The sequence below is a fragment of the Phascolarctos cinereus genome, unplaced genomic scaffold (genome assembly GCF_003287225.1).
Source record: "Phascolarctos cinereus isolate Bilbo 61053 unplaced genomic scaffold, phaCin_HiC Scaffold_2;HRSCAF=192, whole genome shotgun sequence".
NCBI classification, from domain to species: domain Eukaryota; kingdom Metazoa; phylum Chordata; class Mammalia; order Diprotodontia; family Phascolarctidae; genus Phascolarctos; species Phascolarctos cinereus.
In genome coordinates this window covers 268,639,181-268,658,456 of record NW_027555625.1, presented here as the reverse complement: position 1 = coordinate 268,658,456, position 19,276 = coordinate 268,639,181, and the positions used below count along the sequence as shown (strand labels likewise).

The 19,276-nt window shown below is 46.6% G+C and overlaps 1 protein-coding gene across 2 annotated transcripts; it reads right to left on the bottom strand.

The window, feature by feature from the left end:
* Window positions 1-327: 327 nt before the first annotated feature.
* ST6GALNAC4 (ST6 N-acetylgalactosaminide alpha-2,6-sialyltransferase 4) lies at window positions 328-16,542 on the bottom strand. Of its 2 annotated transcripts, none has more exons than XM_020965643.2 (6): window positions 16,451-16,542; window positions 15,652-15,715; window positions 7,130-7,318; window positions 5,829-6,241; window positions 4,775-4,882; window positions 328-3,408 (listed from the first exon to the last, which is right to left on the bottom strand). In XM_020965643.2, the coding sequence occupies exons 2-6, from the start codon at window positions 15,661-15,663 to the stop codon at window positions 3,219-3,221; spliced, it is 912 nt and encodes a 303-aa protein (XP_020821302.1). In that variant the 5' UTR covers window positions 15,664-15,715; window positions 16,451-16,542; the 3' UTR covers window positions 328-3,218. The 2 variants fall into 2 exon arrangements, with proteins under 2 accessions (XP_020821302.1, XP_020821301.1); XM_020965642.2 differs by lacking the exon at window positions 16,451-16,542 and adding an exon at window positions 16,149-16,240.
* Window positions 16,543-19,276: the final 2,734 nt, after the last annotated feature.

Here is a 19,276-nt window from a genome sequence, read left to right as displayed (position 1 = left end):
CTGTGTAAGAATTCTGCTCAAATAACACCTTCTGATCCTTCTGACTTTCCCCTTTCCCCCCGACCCAAAAAAAAACAACTTACCTTGCATTTATTTTGTCTATGATTATTTACTTAACTGTTTTCTCCCCAGATAGCAGGGCTAGGATTATCTCCTGTTCATCTTAGTGCCTTCTGCTCACACCCGGTAAGTTGCCTGCTTGTTAACCCTGGGCCACCAGGGCCTGCCTCCCTTGCCAGCCCACGAATCCTCTCCCTCTGTCTTATTCCCCAGGGGCTGGCAAGCAGCAGCCTTCCCCACCCTTCCTCCACCAAGGCCAAGACCACACAGCATTCAAAGTGACTTTATTGACAAATCGCTTTGGTATTTGATCCAAGGACACTTTGTAATTCAAGGAAGGGGACACTGGTGAGTTAAAGGAATCCTTTCAGCTCTTGGGCCGACTGACTGACAAGTCAGCTGCTGGGAGCTTCCAGAGTTTTCCCCTTCATGGGAGGCGGCTGGAGCTCAGTCCTGATGTGGGATGTACATGTGTTTGAAAGAGCTTCTGAATTTGAATGCCACTTCCTGGGTCAAAACGGGGGTAGGATGAGGAGGTGGAGGCAGCTGCGGTATGCACTGGAAAGAACACTAGCTTTGGAGTCTAAAAATCTGGGTTTAAATTCTGGCTCTGCTACACGCTGCCCATGGGGACTTGCGCAAGTCACTTTGGGCCTCAGTTTCCTCATCTGTCAAATGAGGGAGGGTTGAACTAGATGATCTCTAAGGTCCTTTTTAGCTCCAAATCCCACAATCCAATGTCAGGGACTGAAGTTCTTTACCACAGAACTCTGAGGCCTCATTTTCATCCCAGGGAACAGGGCTCTTCCTACAAGGAACCTGCACCCCCAGTACCACGTGGTACCCATTGGCCCACACAGCCCACAGTGTGGCTACAGGCCCACAGCAAGGGAAACATCAAGTCTAAACAGGAGCAGCATCGGGATGCTGGGATATTTGGCCAGACCAGGTAGCCCCAACTGCACTGTTTATCCCAGGGGACAACAGTCGGGGAAAGCTGGATGGGGTCCATAGTGAATTGTGGTAACAAGAGCACGGTTGTTCCACTATGGGACCTTGGGAAAGTCATTTTCCCTGTCTGACACTAACTTTCTTCACATATAAGATGAGAAGGCTGGACCAGACCATCTTTAATAGCCCTGCTAACTTCAATCCTATGATGCTGTGAGCTACACCTCCAGAGACAGGTCTGCTGGCCCCAGGGATGAGGAGCTTACCGAAAGAGCCTGGCTGGTAGAATGAGCTGAATGCCTGACCTGGAGACAGGCAGACCTTGGTTCAAATCCCCATGCCTGAAACTTATGACTATGGAGTTTGATGATGTGGGGCTGGTGTGAGGCCTTTATCTGTATTCCTTGAAATCTCAGATCTGAAGAGCATCCTTGGGCAAGTGACTTCATTTCTCTAAGCCTCTGTTCCCACATCTGTAAAATGGGGATGATAACACCCATAGCACCTACCTCACAGGGCTGTTGTGAGGCTACAAGAAGATGGTGCACACACAGCACTTTGTAGCACTACGTAGGTATCAGTTGTTGTGGCTGTTACTATTATTATAGGAATTATTAACCAGGAAGGAGGTGCCCTCAACTGATGAATTTGGTTTTCAGTTCAGATCATTCCCAGAGAATAAGAAATAGAGCTCTGTTGTAAAAAAAAACAAAAAACCCTGGACCTGGTTAGGAAAGGTCAAGAAATAGCCCATTGAGGGAATTATAATAATCATAATCAGCATTCTCATAGGGCCTACTATGTATATGCCAAGCACCGTGCTAAGCACTTTACAAATATTATCTCATTTGATCCTCACAACAACCCTGGGAGGTAGATGCTATATTAGCCCCTTTTTATAGATGAGGAAACTGATAGGCAGAGGTTAAGTGACTTTGCCAAGGTCACCCAGCTAAGGAAGCATGTGGAATATATGTCCAGAAAGCAGCACCTTTATCTCCTGTGCATCATTGATCCCTGGGCAGTCTGAGAGGAATGATGGATTCCTTGAAGTCCCATGAGAAAGTCAGATGCCCTGGATTTGAATCCTGCCTTTTGTCACTGACTAGCTATGTGACCTTAGGAAAATCATACTAAGTTTTTTAGTTCTTTATCTATAAAAGGAGAGGGTTGCCCTAGAAAATCTAAGTTCCTTCCAGCTCTAAATCCTATGATCTTATGACTCTGGGGAGGGGAAGGAGAGAAGTTTTAAAAGCTGCCTGTCTTGCCTCCTACAGAGTTTTGGCCAATGAGAGTCAACGAGCATTCCCAACAGCCTGTCCCCTGCTCTTTTGGACCTTCCAGCTGCCTATCTGACCTGCCTGCCAAGGAAAGTTATCGGGGCTAATGCTAATTCTCTACTTTCCAGGACAAGGAGGGGACATGAAATAGTTGCTGAGGAGATGGGGGTGGGGGGCACACCAGAGCAGGTTTCCCAGAGAAGGTAACCTTGAGTTCTCTACTGGTCGGAGTCAAATCCCACTATGCTGGTGAAGGGACACACCAAAAAAGTGCCCATTTTGACCTATGTCTGACCCAGATTCAAGGTCACACTAAGGTTTCCTGATGTACCTCTTGATGAAGGAGGATGGAAATGGGAGAGGAAGCCAGAGAGGAGAGGGGACTCTGGCATCCCAGCCCCACCCCTGCCAGCTCCTCCTGCTACAGAATGCTAGCTCACTCAAGTCAATAGCTCCCACCCCATCTCAGAAGTTCAATTCCCTGCCCCCAGGACCTCTGGTATGCTGGGAGATAACAGGGAGAGTCCTAACTAGGCCCTGGCACACCAAACCACTGGCCTCCTCTGGACTCCAGTAGTGTCCACAAGTCCCCTTGGAATCCCAGTGGATTCCAAATTCAAGTAAATGCCCAACTTCCAAAAGTTCAAGGTAGGTTTCCTTAAAAACAGGAAAAAAAAATAATCACTGTGGAAGTGGTGAGGGGGGAAGCACTCCTTCTTCCTCCCAGTTTGGTTCAGAGGCTAGAGGGATGTCATACATCAGAAACATGCCTGTCCATCTACCCCATGGAGTACAAGAGCCTTATATTCCCTTGGGCAGTAGTGCAGCCCAGGACACCAGGCTCTGCCATGATCTGAAATGGGCAACAAGATGTCCCAGTCCTGGGTCCGCTGTCTGGATCTAGGAAGATTCAGTTCTTCAGAGGACCTACTCACTCTGCCAGGAGGGGTGTGTAAAGATGATAGACTTCTTTTTGGCCCAGCGAGAGAAAATAGCCTTCTCAGTGATGAATCGATGGGCACCCCGTGGTGCCTTCTCATGGACCAGGTAAGTGTGGCACTCATCCAACTTGCCCTTCTCAAAGTAGTGGTAAGGCACAGAGGGGGGGCTCTTTTCTCTGCAAGGGAGGTGAACATCAGAATGAGATCAAGCAGATTTCAACCCCTGGCTGAGATGGACACCTGCCTCCACCCCTTGGCTGTCACCGCCATCATCATTATAAACAGACATTTGCTGAGTTGCTAATTATGTTCAGGGGCCTTGCCTTGGTGTTCTTAGAAATACTCAGAAATCTAAGATCTAGTCCCTTGCCTCAAGGGGCTTACAAAGGCACACTGAGACAGTTAAATGCCATACAATGTCACACATGGGTTGTTTTTTGCTTTTTTTTTTTGATGTGTTGGTCGGCTTTGCTGGAAATTTTTTTCTCTTCTTCCTCTTTAAACTTTGTTAAAGGATGGCTAAATGATAGGGATGAAAATACAGACAAAAAGAAAGGCCACATGGTGACTTATGCCTCTGCTCTCCTATGCATCCAGGGCAAAGATAGAAGGAAACATAGGATTAGAGTCCCTGTTGAAGACTGACTCACTGTAGTGAGAGATTGGACTAGATAATGCAACGTTTGTGGATTGGGTTCTTAACGTAGGGGCCACAGAAGAGGGTCTGTGGATGGATTTTAGCGGTTGTCTATGAATTTGGATGGATAAAAAAAACCACATCTTTATTTCAAAAGGATTAGTTTCCTTTGTAATCCTAAATATTTTATTTTATGCATTGAAAAATATGATTCTGAGAAGTGGTCCCAGGCTTCCACAGACTGCCAAAAGGATTCATGACACTGATAAGATTAAGGATCTTCGCTCTAGGGAAAGTATGATCACAGGGGGCAATGAAGTGTGGGGGGGGGGGCCCCACTCAGTCCTGAATTACATTCCAAGGTAGTGAGACTAGACAAGCCCTCTTCATACCCCAGGAAAAATATGTTGGGGCCCAAGAAGTAGTAAAATGGCTGATGGGGCTCAAATATCTATGTAAACCTGTTCTACTCTATGCATGAATGATTCTACCCTTGTGAAGAATGTAATGAATAAATAGTTCTTTTCCCTGAACCTTGAAAGAATCTAGATAAAGTGGGGGGCCCTGCCTTCTATTCTGCTGTAGCCCCCCCCCCAAATGAATGGACTCAATAAATGCTTGTATATGAGATGAGTAGCATATTCTAAGGCTTCTAGGCAATAACAGTTCAGGTGCCCTTTCCTAGGTTACCTATCCCCCCAATAAGGGTACCCCTATATCCCTGGGAAAGGCACAATTTCTCTGCTGAGGGCAAATCTCAGCCCAAATCAGCCTTTACTCAAAACTTCAGGTCCTAGGCAGGAGACTTGGAGTATCCCAATGGAATTTCTGGGTAAGGCTGTCCCACTACCATTGCTAACACCGCCTTGTCCCCTAACTTCCCCCCTCTCCCCCGCCACTGATACCTGCAGTAGCTGTCGCTGACCATGCCATAGACTACAATCTGCTCACACAGCTCCATGGCCAGGATCATGGTGAACCACCCTGTGCTCAGGAAGGAGCCTGACTTCATCCTGAAGAAGGCAAAAACCATGCCACTTATCAGTACTGTCCTTCCTCCAAGACCTCCCTCTTCCCAAACCCAAGGCTGCAAGCCCTGCCAACCTGTTACACACTTGAACTGACCCCACCTCCTCCTTTTTCACAGCCTGCCTCTCCAGGGTTAATTACTACCCTCTTTATTTTCAGCCTTGTTCTCTGCTGATTTTTATGGTTCTTACAGACCCCTGAGAAGTCAAGTCTCAGATTCCAGATCTCAGAGACCCAACTTTAGAGGCCACTGATTCCAGCCTCCCAGGCAACCCCTCAACCGCAGGCCTGGCAAAGCATCCTGTAGCCTCTTCTTGACACTGATTCACAGTGCCATGGCAAGAGCGCTGGGCCTGAAGCCAGGAAACCTGCGACCCTGGGCCAATTACTGCCACCCTCCCGGCCTCGGGCTCACAGTCTAGTAAGTAGGGATAACACCACTTGTCCATACCTTCTTCTCACCGGGTGTTGCTTTGTAAACCTTAAGGTGCCAGAAAAACATGAATTTTTATTATTAGGCCACTGTAGGCCAAAAGCTCTGGTCAAAACATGACCCCCTGTGGTAACTCACACTGATACAGCACTGTAAGTATACAAAGCACTTTCCTCTTAACAATCCTACGAGGTTAGGAGTAGCAGTATTACATGCCCCTTTTTACAGATGAGGAAAACTAAGAAAATGAGTGATTTGACCATGGCCATACTACTAGTCAGAGCCAAGGTCTGAACCTAGGTCTCCTGACTTTCCACTCAACCACATTGTCTTTGGTTAAATTCCTAGTAAAACAGTCCTAGCTCCCCTCTCTGGTGCTTTGCAGATTAAGTCTGATCCCAAGCCCCTCCAACATGAGGACATGCTCTTACAAGCCCACTGGAACCCTCTTGTAGCAAAGAGAGGGAAAACTTGGGGAAAGGGGCCGTGGTGCTCACCGGTTTTTGCCGGTCTCATTCTGGAAGACCTCATCACAGTAGGCCATCATGTGGTCAGTGAGGGTGTAGAGTTGCACCCCAGGGTACATCTCCTTGACCTTCAGCAGGGTTCGGTAGGTGGAACCTCCCTGGTCACGGTTCATGCGCTTCCCAGGACCCCAGACCACATACACAGTGTCCCTCGCTTGCTGGAAGAAGTATGATTGGTTGCGCAGCAACAGGGGGACGCTGGTGTGGGACACCATGCGTAAGGTACTTCGGTGGCCCACATCTGCCTCGTAGCCTGCCGTGGGTGCCTGGTTCATACGCAGCACACACTCTGTCTCATCAATCTCTGGTCCCCAGCGGGAGCCAAGCATCTGACCGGAGCTAGATACCAGGGCACAGCGGCGACAAAGCCTGTGGACCAGAGGCTGCAGAAGAAAGATTCAATGGGGTAGAGGAATCTTTCCAGGATCTGATCTTGTATCTGTCTAAGGCCAATATACCCTCTGGACACTTGGAGGAAGGTGGTAGTAAGGAGGAGGACTTGTAACTGGGAGCAGAGGACTGTAAACCCTGACCTCTCGCCCTCAATGTGACCAGTGGCCTGGACTCATGGGCCAAGACACCTTTCTCAAGTCTTCTCTTACTTCCATTCCCTTAACCAATGCCTTCTCCCCTGAAACATCATTGTGAAATACCCAAAGGGACCTTATTTTCTTGGATTCTTTTGGAATTATGTCATGAGTGATATGGACAGCCAGAATCCAAGCCTTCTTTCCTTCTCAGTCCCTCACATTCACAAAATACTTAAAGAACAGGTTGAGCAGCTGCTCTCTCCAGAGGTCATGAAAGAAGTAACTGACCTCAGGATAATTATTTCAGTTTAGCATTAAGAAGATTTGTCCTATTTGCCAACCTCCATCTCTCAGGGAAGAAGCATTGTGTTTAGCTATATCTAGCAACAGAGATACTGTATTTTACTATGTCCAAGAAGACAGAGCTTTTATTTAAATAATAATCCCATAATAGAGATAATTGTATTTCTTTATGGTAAACAGCCAAAACATTATGCCACTTCTCTTTCTCCGATATCCCTTCTCAGAGTGTCTGGCAGAGAAATGGGCAAACAGGAGGTATCTGGAAGTCCTGCTTTCTGGATTGAACTAAATTGTTCATCTGTCTTATTTTCATTGGAACATAAACCCCTAGAAGGGTGATAGAGATGGGGGTGTTGAGGCAGTATGGCTAAGAATCTCATCCCCCACCCCTAAGTTGTCCTAAAAAAGCACAGAAGCAGACCCATGAAGTTAACCCACCTTGCCATCAGGCACACTGCTGTAACCCTGAAAGTTCAGGGGGCCAGGTACTGTGGGCCAGAGGCTCTCACGACGTTGCCCTGAGGCTAGGCACGCCTTCCAACACAGCTGTGTACACAGATGATTGCAGACAAGGACATAGAGGATGATGAGGACCAAGAGGCACAGTGGGATAGAAAACAGTCGGCCCTGGAGGGGAAAAAAAGGAAGTAGAAGTCAGCCGGAGCTGGGGGGTGGAGGCAATCCCCTATTCCATATTCTCTTAAGACTTTCCAAGCTCGAGATCACATAGGGCACAAGAATTACAAGATCATGGAATCACTGAATGTGAGCAGCACGGAATCTTAGAGTCACGCAATGTTTCCTTTGGAAAGGACCTCAGAGATCATCTAATCTAAAACTGCAGCCCACCACAGGAACATCCTCTATAGGAGGTTTCCCTCCTGGGTAGCAAAGCAGCCAAGGAGCCCCAGGCCTTAAAAATAAACCTATTCCTCTGTTAGACAGCTTTAATTTGTTAGGATTAACATCCTCTATCAAGTCAAAATCTACCTCCTTCTAACATCCCATCTCTAATTCTAGTACTACCCTGGAAAGAAAGGAACGAAGGGAGGGAGGGAGGGGAAAAAGGAGGGAGAGAGTGAAGGAGGGAGGGAAGAAAGGAAGGATGAAAGCAGGGAGGGAAGGAGGAAAAGAAGGAAACAAGTACCTACTATGTGCCTGGTACTGTGCTAAGCACTTTAAAAACAGTATCTCATTTGACCTTCATAACAACCCTGAGAGGTAAATGCTATCTGTTGTTCCGTTTTCAGCCATGTCTGACTCTTTGTGACACCAAATGGGGTTTTCTTGGCAAAGATACTGGAGTGGTTTGCCATTTCCTTCTTCAGCTCATTTTACAGATGAAGAAATGGGCAAATGGGTGAAAATGGGTGAAGTGACTTGCCCAGGGTCACACAGCTAGTAAGTCTGACGCTGAATTTGAACTCAGGAAGAGGAGTCTTCCTGACTCCAGGCCCGGTACTCTAACCACTGCGCCATTATTCTCCCCATTTTACAGCTGAGGAAACTGAGGCAGACAGAGGTTTAAATGACTTGCCCAAGCCCAGCTATTAAGGGTCTGAGGCCAGATTGGAACTCAGGTGTTCCTGACTCCAGATCCAGCGCTCTATCCACTGCCATGACTTAGCTGTCTCTGGTATTACAAAGCATATGCCTTCTCATCTTTAGGCAGCTAAAGTGTTGATTTCAAAGTTCCTGTCACAGGAGCTTTTCTAGTGAAAACTGATAAGGCCAGGAATAGTTACGCAATTATCCTTGATTACTGGCTTAGCACTTGTACTTTTTAAGTGCACATTCAAGTCTTCCTGACTCCAAATCCAGCAGTCTATCTACTATTCCACATTGCTACCCCTTAACAAGCTAGGCCAGTCAAAGGGACAAACTTGCGGACCTACAGTACCCCATGTAGCCTCGAGGCCCGCAGGTTCCCCACCCCTGAGCTAGGCTCTGGCCTACCTTTTCAGGCCCTTTGTACATCGATTTCCCTTCCAGCACTGCCCACTGCAGCCAAACCGGTCCCCAGCTGTTCCTCGTACATACCATCCCACTTTTCACCACTGTGATCACTGTCTCTTTGTACAGGTCGTCCCCTTTACCTGAAATGCAACCTCTCCTCCTCTTGGGATTCCTAGCTCCCTTCCAGGCTCACTCAAGTGGTCCTCCACATGTGGAGTGCAGTCCTTCCTCCAAAACACAGCTCAGAAGCCACGTTCTATGAGGCAGCACGTGGTCAGGATGTGGAATGAGTCATGTATATTTCTGGACAGGGACTATGGGCATTTGTTTTGCTTGACTGTGCATATTTGTTAGAAGGATTTTCTCTTTCTTTTAATCTTTAAAATTGGGGGGAGGTGGAAGAGAAAGGAAATAAATGCTGATTAATTGAAAAATAAATTAGAATTTTAAAAAAAGAAGTCACCTTTTTACACAAGGCCTAACGTCCTCTCCCTCTTAAATCACTTTATATATTCTTTATCCATGGACATGCCATATCTCCTCAGGAAAAAGCATACAGCAAAAGCTGTTTTCTCTGTCTTTGAAACCTCAAAGTGTAGCAGAAGGCCTTGTACACACGGAAACGGCTCAATAAAAGCTTTTTGAAATGCAGAGGTTTCACTTCATACCCTGCAAACTGGCAAAGATGACCCCAAAACCCCCTAATGCCGGAGGGACTGTAGTAAGACAAGCACTCGAATACATTGGTCAGAGTTCTCCAGAATTGGTCCAATCATGAATCCATCAAGTATTTATTAAGCACCCAACCACTGGGGATGAAAATCCAACGAATGAAGTAATTCTTCACTCAAAGAATTTACATACTAATGGGAGAGGCAAGAAATGCATAAAATATGGAATAAACATAAAGAGAATAAATACAAAGTTTAACTAAACAAAGAGAGGATAAGGAGAAGGCTTCAATAGCTAGGTGGTACAGTGCATAGCATGCTGGGCCTGGAATCAGAAAGACCTGAGTTCAAATCCAGCTTTAGGAACTTACTAGTTGTGTGACCATGGGCAGGTCAATTAACCCAGTTTGCCTCAGTTTCCTCATCTGTAAAATGAGCTGGAGAAGGAAATAGCAAACTATGCCAATATCTTTGCCAAGAAAACCCCAAATGAGATCACAAAGAGTCAGACCCCACTGAAATGACTGAACAACAACAAAAAAGAAAAACAAGGTGGAGCCTGAGCTTCATCTTGAAGGAAGAGAGTATCTAAAAGGCCATGATAAGGAGTGCATTCCCAGCATCAGAAATTCGAGGTGCCACATATCAAGAACAGAGAAGATAATTTGGAACTAAGTTACAAAATCGATGAAACTATTCCTACCCTTTGATTCAATGATCCCACTCTCAGGAACTTATCTAAAAGAGGTCAAAAACAGAAAACAAGGTCCAATATATACCAAAATATTCATCACAGGGGCCGCTAGGTGGCGCGGATAGAGCACTGGCCCTGAAGTCAGGAGGACCTGAGTTCAAATCCAGCCTCAGACCAAACACTTGACACTAATTACTAGCTGTGTGACCCTGGGCAAGTCACTTAACCCCAATTGCCTAAAAAACCAAAACAAAACAAAACATTCATCACAACACTTACCATGCTAGCAAAGAACTGGAAAAAAAGCAGGCATCCATCCCCTTAGGGAATGGATGATCCATAGTATATGAAGGGAATGGATTATTATAGTGAAAAAATGAAAATGAGGAATTCAGAGAAATATCAGAGGTTTTTATGAACTGATAAGGAATGAAACATACACATAGTGACTATCACTGAGTAATGGAAAAAAATCAGTAAAGGTCCTGGAGACTGGGATGATAACATATCTCTCTTCTCTTCAAAGAAAGGTGGGGAAGTTGAGGGCAGAATAGTGCATATACATCATATCAGTGTTTTTTGTTACTAGGAGGGTACAATTGTTTTGGGGGAGGAGTCTAAATACAGAAATAACTACAACTTAAAAAACAAGAGGTACCAATGAAACATTAATTTATAAAAGAATCAATGCTTGTTGAATTGAATGTGGATAATCGGTTCTTTTATCTTACGGGGCCAATTTCCCTGGCCCTTTGGGCCTCCTCGACTTCTCTGCCAACCTTTACCTCTACACTTGACCAAAGAACGAGATCTGGGTCAGTGATAGCAAATGGGTAAGAAAGACACAAGGATGGAGAGAGAAGCAGAGCAACATCAAGAAACTGCTTGAATAATTGAAACCTGCTGGTCTTGTCCATGACTAAATGTGGAAATCCATTAGCAAATGATTTTTAAATTATCTGCAGGGTCACAACGGGCAATAATTATCTCTTGAATACACAGATTTATTAAATAGGTGTGGTGGAAAGACACAGGATTTGGAGTCAGGAGGCCTGGTTTTGAATCCTGGCTCTGCTTTCTTGTGTGACCTTAAGCAAATCAAATCACTTTACCATTGACAGGGGAGGAGGACTTCAATTTAGGCTCATAAGGCAGCTAATGGTGCAGCAGATGAAGCACCAGGCCTGGAGTCAGGAAAACCTGAGTTCAAATCTAGCCTCAGAGTTGCTGCAGACTAGCTGTATGACCCTGGGCAAGTCACTTAACCTCTGTTTTTGTTTATCCATGAAAGAAGGAAATGGCAAACCACTCCAGCCAAAAAACTGCCAAGAAAACCCCAGATGGGGTCCCAAAGAGCCAGACATAACGACAACAACAAAAAGGATTATGAGCTGGAAGAAAGCTTGGAGGTCATTCTAGTCTAGTCTTCTCATTTTATGAATGAGGAAACTGAGCCTCCGCAAGGTTAAGGGACTTGACCAAGGCCACACAGATAAGCTGGGACCTGAACTCAGGCCCTCTGGTACCAGATCTCATATCTTCTTTGTTTCCACTTTTGTAAAATGAGGGAGTTAGACTAAATGATCCTTAAGGTCCCTCCCAGCTCTAAAGCCTACTGCCCCTAGAAGTGTTCCTATTATTATCTTCAAAGACAGCCAAATGAAGCCTCCCCCTACCCCCTCCTCAACTCCCACTAAGGACGAAAGGGGGTAAAAACCATGCCCCTTCCTAACCACGTGTGTGTCCCTTTAGCCAAACTATTGGTTGTAAGGACAAGCCAGCTGCGGGCGATGAAATAAGATCAGTGACCTCTCCCTCCTCTCAGACAGCACCTAAAAATAACCTTCCCCAACCTTCCCCCTCCTCCCACAAAGGGAGAGAGCATTCAGAGCCAGAAGAGGCCAGAAGGATCATCTCCAATTCAAACCCCTTGTTTTACAAAAGAGGAAACTGAGGTACAGAGAGTGGTAGTCCTGGAAGCAAAATCAGAATTTGAACTTGGGTCTCCTGAATTCAAATCTGATGCTATATCCCCTATACCATATTTCTTCCCAAGATCCCTTAACTCTATAGAGATAGCCTGTTTTGAGGAGTGGGCCTGGCTCTTTGGCCTAGCAGAGAATCACAGAACCTGGAATGTCAGAGATAGAAGGGACCAGGCTAGGGGTCAGGAAGACTTCAGTTATGGGTAAACCCTGGGCAAGTAACTTAGCTTCTAGAAGTTTGCCTCAGTTTCCTCATCTGTAAAATAGGAATAACTATTGTGAGAATCAAATGAGATGATAATTATAAAGGGTTTGGCACAGTGCCTGGCACATAGGAAGTGCTGTATAAATCTTAGCTATTATAATAATAATTATTATTATTATCTACAAGAAATCAACTTTTTTTGGGGTCATGTGCATTATGGTGAAGCCTATGGACATCTCAAAATAATGTTATTAAATGAATAAAATAAAATACCAAAGATTACAAAGGTAACCAATTTTGTTTGAAATATAGTCATTGGGGTATTTAATTAGAAAAAAAAACAGGTAAAGAACCCCTGATAGAGCCAACCCCCTAGGTTTTCCAGAGACAAAAACAGACCCTAAGGGGCAGCTAGGTGGCACAGTGGATAGAGCACCAGCCCTGGAGTCAGGAGGACCTGAGTGCAAATCCAGCCTCAGACACATAACACTCACTAGCTGTGTGACTCTGGGCAAATCACTTCACCCTGATTGCCTCACAAAAAAACCCAAAAAACAAAAAAAAAACAGACCTTACGAAGGAAGTGACCTGCCCACAGTCAAAAAAATAATAAGAATTTGAATCTAAGTCTTCCAACTCCAGATTTGGCTCACGTTCTTGGAACACAGGAAAATTACTTCTATGATCTCTAAGGATACTTTCAAACTCTGAAGATCTAAGAGTTTAAATAACGCATTTATTTAAGTTTGGGAGTAGAACAAAGCCTTATTGTGAGTGCGCCTGCTCTACCATGATGAACATTTTAGTTTAACCTTGAAGGTACTAAAAATAACTAAGGCCCAATGCCACAGGAACTGTGGAGAAAAGAGGAACTTCCTTTTGACCTTTAAAGTCATCTTTCACTTTTCCCTCTTGATGACTCCTCAGTGACAAAGTCTTACTTACAGTCTTAAGGAATTGCCTGGAGAGGCAATGTCCCACAACCAACCCAAGTCTTCCTGACTCTGAGGGCAGCTCTTTGTGCACTATGCTACAGGCGCTACTGACCCAATCTATGTCTACTGCCACCATCCAGACAGTTACCTGCACTGTCCCCCTGAACATAACTGGCACATCCTGGGACTTCGACTCAAGCCGTCCCTTCTTTATCTACCAGAATCCTTCATTCCTTCTCTCTGACTCTTCACCCTTGAGAAGTCGTCATCCCCTCTATGAACTGGTGAGTCCCACCTCTTCTAGGAAACTTCCCAGACTGCCCTGGACACATCTTCTAAGTTCCTGTAGCACTGACTGGTTGGATTAATCAGCAGGTACTAAATCATGAATTGAAAAGTTCCTGTTATACACAGTCCTAACTTCCCCCAAATGAACCATCATGTCCTAGACAGCAGGGCCTATATTATACATATCGCTATGGAGAACAGCGCCTGCCAGATAGATAGATAGATAAATAGATACATAGATAGAAAGATAGATAGATATACAGACAGATCTAGATGTAGACAAAGCCTCTAGTAAATGTTCATTAAGTTGCTATTTATAATCATAAACTAATCTCTAGTCTCTTTAAAAAAAAAGAATTCAAAAGAATAAATTCTAGTTCTTACTGCATGATCCTGGGCAACTGACTTTCATCTGAGCCTTAGGGGAAGTCAGGAAAGCTAGACTGAAAGAAAGATTAGTTCTAACTCTGAAAGGCCTATTCCTTAGCAAATGGTTAATTTAGACTCAACATGTCAGGTTGTCATGGCAGTCTCTAGTTTGTGGGACTCCAGGCCATATCCCCAAGCCACCTCATTCATGAACAACTACCATATCCAAGCTATAATATGTAGTCACTTGGGACCAGCTGCTCCTACCTTTGGCTGCTGCTAATTTGGATTAAATGATCTCTAAAATTTCTTTCCAACTCTAAATCCTATAGTATACAGGTTCCTGTGATGATTCTTGCTGTTAATTTTCTAAAAGGGCAATACAGAGTCCTGATCAGTTACTTCTGTTTTGTCTAATGTCTTAAAATCACTGAGAACATGGATTAATTATCCTGTTTCTAAGTTACTGACTGGAAGGTGAGTTAAAAGAAGTTAATGAGCAGGGACAAAGTGCTAGCTATATTCCCCTTCCCACTGAAAATCCCCAAAGCCACAATAGGGATAAAGCCTGATAACTCCAAGTGGGAAGGAAGGAAGGAAGGAAGGAAGGAAGGAAGGAAGGAAGGAAGGAAGGAAGGAAGGAAGGAAGGAAGGAAGGAAGGAAGGAAGGAAGGAAGGAAGGAAGGAAGGAAGAAGTGAGGGAGAGAACAAAAGGAAACAAGGAGACAAGCATTTATTAAGTGACTGACTACTATATGCCAGGCACTATGCTAAGTAATTTTACAAATAATCTCTTACTTGAAACAATAATGCTACAGTGTTCCTATGACACTCATTTAACAGTTAAGGAAATGGAGACAGAGATTAAGTGACTTGCCCAGAGTCAGAGAGCTAGTAAACATCTGAGGCCTGTTTTGAAACTCATGTCTTCCCCACTCCAGGCCTAGCACTCTATCCATTTTGCCACTTAATTGTCTCTGAAGCAGTCCAAGGACAAGCCTGGAGTTTGACCAGCAGATTTAGGCCAGTCATGTAGGGACCCCCTGCTTCGTGCTAAAGAGCTTTGTCCCCAGAGTCAGAAGACTAGATTTCTAATACCAGTCTAGCACTTAGTGGCTGTGTGAGTTAGTGAAAAATCCTTCACCCTCTCTGAGCCTCACTGAACCCAGACATCCCTAAAATCCTGGCCCTGCTTCCCTTACAGGGTTGCTGTGAGGATCAAATAACCACATATGTCAAAGTAACCTACAGCACAATAGAAATGTGAGCTGTTATTAATGGCAACAGCAATGATGCTGTTGTTATTAGGCTACGTACCCTTGCCTCTCCTCCTAACCAGGCACTTTTCCCACTACCAACACCCTCCCTCTAAAGGCAAAGGCTGGGCAGTCTATGGAAAGAGGCCCTTTGGGAGTCATAGGCCCTGAGTTCTGGCTCTGCTACTTACTCTTTTTGTGACCGTCCCCTTCTCTAGGCCTCAGTTCTCTTGTTTGTAAAATAAGGTGGTTTGGACTAAATGGTCCCTAAGCTCCAAATCTATGTGATTCTACACATTCCCTAGACTAAGAGTCTTCCCATGGACACCCTTTTGGCAGTATGGTGAAGCTTATGGACTCTTTCTGAATTATAAAAAAATTCATAATGAAAGAAAATGCTAAATTTCAGTTAGAGATTAGTGAAAATGAAAATGCATTTTTTTTCCCATCCAAGTTCATAGATCGAAGGTTAAGAACTCCTGCTCTAGGATCCTGATCCCATCTCTTCTGCTCGTTCCCATTTTCCAAGGGGTAACACTGAGGCCCCACCAGCGGCGGCCACTACGCCGCTGTCCTCCTCTACTTCTCCTTCTTCACTCACCGCCGTCTTCATTCTTTAACCTCTTAGCGGCTGCAGTTCTTCCTTCTCCACGGAGACAATCGGCCTGAAAGGGATCCCGAGGGAAAGTCGGTGCGCGGCGGCCACGCCCCCGCCTCCTGGGGGGCCGGAGCGGGTCTGGACTTCGGGGTGAGGGAAAGGAAGGTCCAAGGAGGGAGGGAGGGAAGGGTCCACGGAGGGGCTCCTCCCCCGCCCGCTCTGTGGACAGGATCGTCCAGGATGGAGAAAGGGCGCGGGATGAAGGGCGGCACCCGCAGCCTGGGTCCGGGAGCTGGGGGCGGAGAGACAGGGAAAAGAGGGGGGAGGTCTAGCTCTCGCCCCCCCGCCCCGGCCCATCTGTTCCCCTTCGCCCCCTGCAGCGCTTCCCCCCCCCAGAGCTGGAGTTTTCTCCTTGTCGGAAGGGAGGTCACCCCCCCACCCAGGAGGGACCCTCGTCTCCATCCCCAACCCTAGCCCCGCCGCATCCTACAGGCGCGTACCCGGCAGGGAGGAGGGAGCAGGGGGCAGGGCGGCGCGCCGGCCGCTGGGTATCGGCTCCTGGGCGCAGCTCCATCGCCAGGGCCGCTCCGCAGCCGGGGGAGGCGTCCTCGGGGGCCCGGGGGGCTGGGGAAGCCCGGGAGCCGCAGAGCTGGGGCCTGCAGCGGCGCTGAGAGGGGGAGGGGAGGAGAGAGGCCGGGTCCTGCGAGGGCCCCGCCCCGCCCCCTGCTCCCGCCCCCGGGGTCCTTCCTCCCCACCCCTCCCCGCACGTCTCTGCTGAGTGACCTTGGGCAAGTCACTTTACCTCTCCGGGTCTCTCTTTCCTCCTCTGGGCCGTAAACATCTCTCAGCTCACTGAATAATCGTGAGGTCACCCGCCCGGCGGGCCCAGGCTCTCCCCAGCCTGCCGCCATCCGGTCCGGTTTCCTGAGGCTCTGCCCCGCCTATCTCCAACTCCCCTCCCTTCCTCTCCCCCCACCCCTTCCACTTCTAAGCAAGCAGGGCAGGAAGCTGAAGATGCTCGGTGTCGGCTACCAGCCCCATCCCCCATCCCCCCTTCCCCCCATAACGGAGAGCACGGCTCAAGTCCTCTCGGCATTTCCTGTTGCGGCAGCCGGGCTGGGCATTCCCTGTGGCTTTCTTACCGCCCCCCCCCCCAAGGCCACGCCGTGCCCCCACTCTGCTCTGGGCCCTGCATTGGTAGCCAGCAAGCAGAGGTAGCCCAGAGGCGCCGCCCCCCCCAGCCCCCGCCCTCCGGAACCCATCGCCAGGCTGCCCTGGGCTGTCAGCGCTTTAAGAACCTTAGATTCCCACACTCACTTACGCACTTTGCAGAGGACACTCAGGCCAAATGAGGGGCTTGAGGCCACCCTGGCAGTGAGCTGGCAGGACCAAACGGAACTTGCAGCCACCTGAGAGCCACACTCCTTCCCTTCCAGCACACTGACCTATCAGTAATACCTTTCTTTGTTGTGTAGTTCAGTCGTTTGGGTCGTGCCCGACTCTCCCTGACCCCATTTGGGGTTTTCTTGGCAGAGATACTGCACTGGTTTGCCATTTCCTTCTCCAGCTCATTTTACAGATGAGGAACTGAGGCTAACAGGGTTAAATGACTAAATGCCTGAGGCTGGATTTGAACTCAGGAAAATGAGTCTTCCTGATTCCAGGCCCAGCACTCTGCGCCACCAAGCTGCCCATATTCCCTTTCTACCTTCTGCCTATTGAAGTTAAGCAGAGCAGGAACTATTATCACCATTTTACAGATGAGGAAAGTGAGGCCAAGATGTCCTACAGATTCCAGGCCCCAGGGCTAGAGGGTTTGCCAGATGTATCCCTCACCTTTTCAGCCTCAATTCCTGGGGACAGGGTTGGTCTCCTCCCTAAACTCGCAGAGGGATTAGTGAAAGCTGATCAGGCCAACTGTGAATTTCAGCCAACATTCCAGCACTTCCTTTGAAAGCAGAGAATGGGGGGCAAAAGTGACCCTTTAAATCCATTGTACAAATCAGCTGAAGCCTAGAGAGGAATAATAATTTGCCTAGGATCACATGGAGTTAATGGCAGTTCAAGGACTAATCCTAGTAATATCTCACATTTCTATAGCACTATAAGGTTTACAAAATGATTTCCTCAGTGATTTTTTCTCCGCTGTATATTTATTCAAGTTTTCATTCCTATTTCTTGATGAGTTCATTCAGCATCTTTTTGTTTCTCTTCTAGATTGTCCTTCACTTCAGTATACTTGTAGTCCCAATCTACTAGTCCCTCTTTTGTTTATTTAGAGAGTCTTGCCTCTGGGGATTCATGTTTTTCTATTTTGCTAATATTTCTTATATGCAGGTCATAAATGGTGCCAATTGTTTCAGTCTTCTCATACAATCCTGGTTTCTCCTTTGAATTACTTTGGAACATCCTGCCATGATTTCAGATACTGTTGGGAACCCACGGGGTTTTGTGTTTCATCAGGTCAGTCAGTCATTCTACAAGTACTTATAAGCACCTACTGTGTGCCAGGTAATGTGCTAAACTCGGGAGGCTGAGCCAAGCCCAGCTGCAGGTATCCAGGTAGGCTCAGGAACATCTGCTGCCTCAATGTGATTCCAAAACCTGTACCAGAGCCATATCGCACACATGCGCAGTCTCCTCAATGATTTTTTGAGGTTCATAGTGTTATTCCCAACCTAACAGCTGAGGAAACTAAGATTCAGAAATTGCCAGTGTGACTTGCCCACAGGCAGGCAGGTAAAGACTGAAAGAGACTCAAAAGCAGGTCTTCCAATACCAATGCCATGTTCTTTCCATCCAGCTCAGTCTTTCTAATATTTTCTCTTAAGCTACGTTTGAAACCATGCCACAGGAGAATTGGTTGAATTGGGGTTAGACTGGAAAAGGGCCAAATTTGGCCACATGTTGCTGTGGCAAGAGCAAGGCACTGACTTGTCTTTGAATGCCCATCCTGGCAGGCCTGTGTGACCTTGGCCACATTTCACCCCTCTAGGCCTCAGTTTCACAGGAGCATAGATTTAGAGCTGGAAGGGACCTTAGAGAACATCAAATCGAACTCTCCTCCCACCCCTTCTCATTTCACAGATTGAGGAAATTAAGACTGAAGTTAAGTGAGCTTGTCCAGGCTCACATAGTCAGTAAGTATAGGAAGTAGGATTTGAATTCAAGTCTTCCTGACTCCAAGCCCAGCACTCTATTCACTGTTTTTAACTAATTTGTAAAATGAAAGGGTTGGACAAGATAATCTTTAAGGCCCCTTCTGGTGCCTACCTCAGACTTTTCCCTTTCCAAAACAGACCTTGCAGCTCCATTCATTGTTCAGTTCCCATCAGGCCCACTGTGAGCTAGATGCTGACCCCCACCTCCCTACATCTGCTGGGGGTATCCCAGAACCCAACCCCATTGAACCCACTACTTTCTTGATAAGAGATCATTTGCCCTACTCCCCAAGGTCTCCAGAGCGTTTCTGTCAGCTCTGATACTTTCTCTGCCTAATACTATTTGGCCTTTCCACCTGTCATGACCTCGAACCTTCCTTTATATCAATTCATCCCATTAGAATGTAAATGGCTTGAGAGCAGGGGTTGTCTCCATTTTCTGTCTGAATCCTAAACACTTAGAATAA